Source organism: Sinocyclocheilus anshuiensis, unplaced genomic scaffold (genome assembly GCF_001515605.1).
Source record: "Sinocyclocheilus anshuiensis isolate Anshui unplaced genomic scaffold, SAMN03320099.WGS_v1.1 scaffold284, whole genome shotgun sequence".
NCBI lineage: Eukaryota > Metazoa > Chordata > Actinopteri > Cypriniformes > Cyprinidae > Sinocyclocheilus > Sinocyclocheilus anshuiensis.
This window is the reverse complement of record NW_015554266.1, coordinates 375435-381899: the sequence shown is the minus strand read 5'-3', so window position 1 is coordinate 381899 and position 6465 is coordinate 375435. Positions and strand designations below refer to the sequence as shown.

At 36.4% G+C, this 6465-nt stretch overlaps 1 protein-coding gene and 1 pseudogene across 1 annotated transcript in view; both read left to right on the top strand.

The window, feature by feature from the left end:
- Positions 1–1234, top strand: part of LOC107671319 (homeobox protein Hox-D10a-like) — a 3148-nt gene extending 1914 nt beyond the window's left edge. The window contains exon 2 of the mRNA XM_016464211.1: positions 488–1234. Coding sequence (XP_016319697.1) covers positions 488–762 — 275 coding nt within the window. The 3' untranslated portion in view covers positions 763–1234. The remainder of the gene's footprint in view (positions 1–487) is intronic.
- A 1658-nt stretch (positions 1235–2892) lies between these two features.
- On the top strand, positions 2893–3514 carry LOC107671270 (homeobox protein Hox-D9a pseudogene; annotated as a pseudogene).
- Positions 3515–6465: the final 2951 nt, after the last annotated feature.

Below are 6465 nucleotides of genomic sequence, written 5' to 3'. Positions count from 1 at the left end.
GCAACTTTGTCTATTCAGCAGGAAAATGAATGTACTTTTAATGTAGGAACCATTCATTGACATTTATTTGTTACTAACTGCAACATGGTTAGTATAGCTTGGCAAAATCAGATTTCTGGTGCAGTAAGTTAAATATACAAAATTGCCTATAGAAAAAGTACATTGTTATAAGGAGTAATTTAACTTATTAAAAAGACTAAATGTAAACCTCAGAAAAGTAATAATAATAAAAATTCAGTAAAAATACGCTGTAGGGATATAGTCAACACTTGAATTGCCATTATGTGCTGAAAGACCGAATGAGGCCACATGGGCTATTACAGCTATTTTGACTCAGTTAATTCTAATGATCTGTAGGTATAGGTTTAATTATGATAACTGTTTTAACAAGCATGCTGTCTATTTTTTCTCTTGTAGAAAGAAAGGGTCTTAATTTCCTTCTTTTTTTTTTTTTTTGCTGTTGGTTCACTGTCTTTTTGTTTTGCAGAGTCTAAAAACGACACACCGACGAGCAACTGGTTAACCGCGAAGAGTGGAAGAAAAAAAAGATGTCCGTACACAAAGCACCAGACCTTGGAATTAGAAAAAGAATTTTTATTCAACATGTACCTGACTCGGGAGCGCCGTCTAGAGATAAGCAAATGCGTCAACCTCACTGACAGACAAGTGAAAATCTGGTTCCAAAACCGCAGGATGAAACTTAAGAAGATGAGTAGAGAAAATCGTATCCGTGAACTCACATCCAATCTCACTTTTTCGTGAGCATGCAAACAAGAGCATTTTAAAAATTTACCTCCCCGTTTCGACCCATCTGTGTTCTCCTGTATAATATTGACATGAGGGCAGTGTGCATTGTTTTGGCTACTTTCACGTTCCAATGTTGTGATCGTTGCTAAATCTTAATCATTTGTTGCTACATATTTGATTGCATTTGAAATGTGAAGCCTTGTGTATTTCAATATGTTTCACAGGGTATAAAAGTGGTGTTAGGTCTTAACTTATATAATAAAATCGAAACAGACTGTTCCGAGCGGTTTAATTTCAGCGGGGACAGAGCAAAAATGTCGCAGAAACATTTGCGCCAAAAAAGGACATGAAAGCACATTTGAAAGTAGAGGTCACCCATTCTTTCTCCAGTGAAAACGTACATTTATCTGAAATAATTACGTATAAAGGTTTCTGTATACTAGGTGTTTAAATGTCTGTATCAGTGCATGTTTGTGGCATGTGGTCAGTGGACAATAAATGCATAATATGTCATAATAGTGTTTGTTGTAATATTTGGTATAATAAAGTTTCTAATAAAGACATATTACATTACCCAATACACCCCCAAACACACACACACGCACAAGAGAACATACACTTGGATTTGTACACTTTCGCTAATTAAAACCCCGTTTGTAAAATATATGAGCAAAACAATGTCATTTAAAATATGATCTTATGTTATAATATAGTCCGTGTTTGTGCCTGAATATATGTCATTTTATAAATGTATTTTTGTACTTAATTTATATTCAAAGACAAATTAGCAAATACAAACTAATTTACAAATAGGCTTACATGCCAATTGATATTTATTTGAAAAAATATGTTTTGATCGACAAAAAAGCCATGGAATTATTACTTGCTTTGCACTTGTTTATTAAAACAAAAATAAAAATTAAAATCTTACGGACGTCACTGACAAACAAAACAAACGTGTTCTTAACTCCTGTATGCCCAGAAAAGAAATCCACTTTCCACAAGTCTAAAAATTATATTATAGGCTACTGTTTGCATTTTTTTCTCTAGCATTGACCACTCACTCGCCAGTGTGCATACAAACAAGCACAATGCCAAACATGCCTTTATAGGCACATTCTTAGATATGTTCAAGTGTGTGGCCACAGATGAGAACGCATATTATAATTTTGACCAATATTGTAACAGATGAGCTCTCAGTGACAACTCGTCGACAAATAACATTATACAACATTGTTTTCTCACTCAAAGTATTTTCTCAAATCAGGAAGAATGATGCAATGAATTGTGTTTAATCTCTCTTCACAAAAATGATCTATTCGGTCTTGAACCTTTTTGTTATTTTATTGTAAAGGGACGTAGCAACATCCGCTTTATTACCATCAGTCATTCCACATAATCGTCGCCCCCTTATTCAGTGCCCATGTTCCCACACTTATTATTATTATTATTATTATTTTATTAAATGATAGACACGTGGGTCAAGACACTTTGAAATGCCAAGAGTCTTTTTTATTAAGGGAGCATTAATACATAATCAAATACACCTCATAAAAATGTTATTGATACACATAAAATACTATGACTCGCTTTTCAATAAGTACCAAAAATATACAGAAATATTACTTCCTGTGTCAATCTTATAACACCTTACAGTTAGTATCAAACTTACAACAACTGAATTGCAGATCTTAACACTAAAGCAGGGAGGACCGTTTATAAAATCTGAGAATCTGTGAGGCTGTGGTGGTTCGTTGTTTTACAGCATGTTATTACATTTATTTTACGAGGACTTGCAACTCGGTACTCTATAAAATACTTTACAAGGCTAGAGTATGACATACCTTATGACGAAATTTTGCAAGATTTTACACTGCTGGGATCGTTTGCTAAGCTATCAAGGGTGAGGGCTGGCACTGAAATAAATGTATGTATTAATATGACCTTGTTAAAAAAGTATTGGTTTAAAACATGTTGAATGCAGAATATAAATGCATCTAAGTTAAGATGAAAATAATTTCTTATCTTATTTTTAAGAGTACAAATCAAACATACCGTTATAAGCGGACTGATTTACTCTCTGTATTAGTAAATATGATCACGTGATTCATGTAACCAATCACCGAAGATGAAGGCAGCAAAAATACTATGGTTGTTCAGAGGCAAGGTTTCTGAAACAGAGTAACGTTTTATATGAGTTCGAAGGGATTCAAAAATGTCGACTAGTTCAGCTCTCAGTTGCTATTATGTGGACTCTATTATGGGGCACGAGACGGAGGATGTGTACGGAGCGCGTTATGTCCAGGGTTCATACACCGCGCCCTCGAGGCCGTCAGGTGTGGGGGAAAATGCGGACTTCTCGTCGTGCAGCTTCGCTCCCAAGTCAGCCGTGTTCCCTGCGTCCTGGACCTCGGTTCATCAACCATCTACTGCTGCTGTGTCCGGAATTTACCATCCATACGTCCACCAGACCCATCTTTCAGACAACAGATACGTGCGCTCCTGGATAGAACCAGTCTCAAACCATATCTCTCTATCGGGGTTCCACTCCAGTAGTCTGCACAGCGGCACAAAGACTGAAAGTTTACCCTTGAAAAGGACTGAAAGCGCGGCGTTTGAAAGAGAAACGCCGGTGGTTCCCGAGTATAGTTGCAACGCTGTATCCGAGAGCGTAGACAAAGCGACTGAAGAAACGGTTGCAAATGATATTTCGAGGAAAGATGAACCTAAAGACGAAAAACCACAACAACTTGACCCAAGTAAATGAAGTTGCACGAATCCTGAATTTAACAGAACGGCAGGTTAAAATCTGGTTTCAGAACAGAAGAATGAAAATGAAGAAGATGAACCGAGAGAGGATCAGTAAAGATCCTTAGTGAACAATGTGCTTCAGCTTAATAGCTAATGCGTGTAACAGATACGTGCGCTCCTGGATAGAACCAGTCTCAAACCATATCTCTCTATCGGGGTTCCACTCCAGTAGTCTGCACAGCGGCACAAAGACTGAAAGTTTACCCTTGAAAAGGACTGAAAGCGCGGCGTTTGAAAGAGAAACGCCGGTGGTTCCCGAGTATAGTTGCAACGCTGTATCCGAGAGCGTAGACAAAGCGACTGAAGAAACGGTTGCAAATGATATTTCGAGGAAAGATGAACCTAAAGACGAAAAACCACAACAACTTGACCCAAGTAAGTAAAATGAATTGCCCCTTGATTTACAACCTTCCAACTGTCCCAAACTGGAGGCTTTACAGACCTATAAAAGTGTCCGGGCTCTTACCACGGGCCGAAATATTGCCTTCGTCTGTATAATGAGACTGCTAATATATATATATATATATATATATAATTAAACAGAAGATATGCCATATATGTATTATGTGAGTGACTTGAAATTAATGGGTAGCCTATTCCACAATAAATTATACAGTAGCTTGGCTTAAAATGTCTAAAATCGGGTTCCTAGCACCATCATTCAGGATCTGAGAATTCAGTGTCCTATCTTTCAAAGTAAAATTCAGCGTCAGAAGTTACTTATCCTTATTCATAAAAATCCTACCACTAAAATGTCTTATAGTAAATTAGGATATGGTTCGTGGTCTGATCAGTTCTTAATGTGAGCTTTAATTCTGTTCATAATGCATGCAAAACCCGCTCTTCACCTTCATGCAGCCACATGTAATAATTTACTGTGCCGTTCATTTCTGTCTTTTTTAAATTGGACATCACGTACAATCTCATATTTCTAATCTCTCGTTTCAAAACTAGTGTTTTTCTAGTTGAAGGTCTTGCTGGTGTGGTAGATGCATCAATACATCATTGTTGTATAGTGAATTTGGGTGTAGACAAGCTTTTTAAATACTCTACTCGTGCACCTACTGTGAAATTGTTCTCTTTTTACACCGTTTTACAAATAAATTGCAATTTCGACTGCACACTGCTATATGTACAGGCCTTTTAAATAAAGGTTTTTATATACGGTGCTACGACCTGCGACAAGACTAATTTTGATTCATGCTGAACACAAAATACAGATTCATTGTTAGGTAATATTGAAAAAAAAAAGTTTATGATTAGGAAAAGGTGTTGCAAAGAACCCCAATTTATCGTCAAACATGTACCAAGAATTGCTTTAGAGCAGGAAGAAATTGGGTCCAATAAAGCTATAGAAAGAGCTAGACGTCTGGTCTAAATGAGTTTATGGTATAGGACTGCAATTGCTCTTCTCTTTGAAACTAACCTCACTGGTTCTTTGTCTGTTACTTGCACACAAAAACGTAGACACTTCTACGGGGCGTCTGGTCGATGTATTGATGGTGAGACTAAAGCGCCATCGACCCCCCCAGTACACTGAAAGTCACGTTTATTCACGAAATGCATCTCTACTCTACAAACCTTAAAGCTGACAATCGTTTGGGGTGTTGCTATTACAACAAAATGCAACAGGAATGTTTTCATCTTAGAAAAAAGTCGACATAACACCCAATTATATACTTATGACAAGCTGAGTAGAGGTAAAATATCAGCGTCTAGCTGTCATGCATTCGTTGCATCACCTATTTTTCATTCTGAACAAATAGTCTTCAAAACATATTTAAATGCCTGGGAACGTGACTGCAAAAAAAAGAAACATGTATGTATCCCGCAATTTTCAAAGAATGCAAGAATAAACAGGGGTGCACATTATTGCCACTAGAGGGCATAGCTGTTCTGTGAAAATAAAGGGCTGCCCGTAGCTGTTCACATTTACTTACAGGAGCTTAATCGGATATCAAAACAGGGCAACTACTGGAAAATTAGTTACATTCGAATTTGCTTCCAGAAAGTTAATATTTCGGGACAAACATATGCGCTCAGTTCTCCCATGGTTAAGGTGCTTCCGTATTTGCAGGGTCTGTTTTGAATAATACTATATATGGGTTGAGAAAGGACAAGAACAAAGGAATTTGGCCATTGAGCATGTATCTCAGTATGGAGCACTGTGTGGGTTAGTTATGGCTAAACAGATAAATGTATGTAGATGACATTTGTGGATATAATTTATTATATTATTACGATTTGGGGGTTCCGGGCTCTCTATCAAATGTGTATTTGCTTATTATATTAATAATGACCCATAACAATTGGGCTAAAGGAGTTTATAAGGTAGACTACTAAGTGAGGTTACTACAGTTTATTTCACTTTACTTTCGCTTTAACATAGCCTAAAGTTTCTTTCCTTTCGACTAAAAGTGCCATACAAATGGAATCATCAGGAGAACATTTAGAAATGAAAAGTAAAAATGTCGCTTTACTCAAAACAGCATACAGCAACATATATAAATGTAACAAACCCGTCTGCTTTATTTGTTTTAAGCAATAACGCACGATGAAAAACAAAATCAACTACTAAATCTAGTTTAAATATTTATAGATTTGTTGTTACATCCGAAATGTTACACTTTTCTACATATAATGCTTGTAATTAAATGTTTGAACAGTTTCTAATAATAACTATTCTTCTTCTTCTTATTATTATTATTATTAATAGTAGTAGTGGTAAATGAATACATGCAAATGTAATGAAAGCAGTAGGCCTACACACCGAAAAAGCACTCCAAACATAGATGGAAAAGAGCAAAACATACACTTAATATAATTTTCCTTTCCTTCCTCTCCCTCCCTGTCTGTCATGTGATCTATAACTAAAAGCAAACCTGTTTTGAGGCATGCTATAGCACC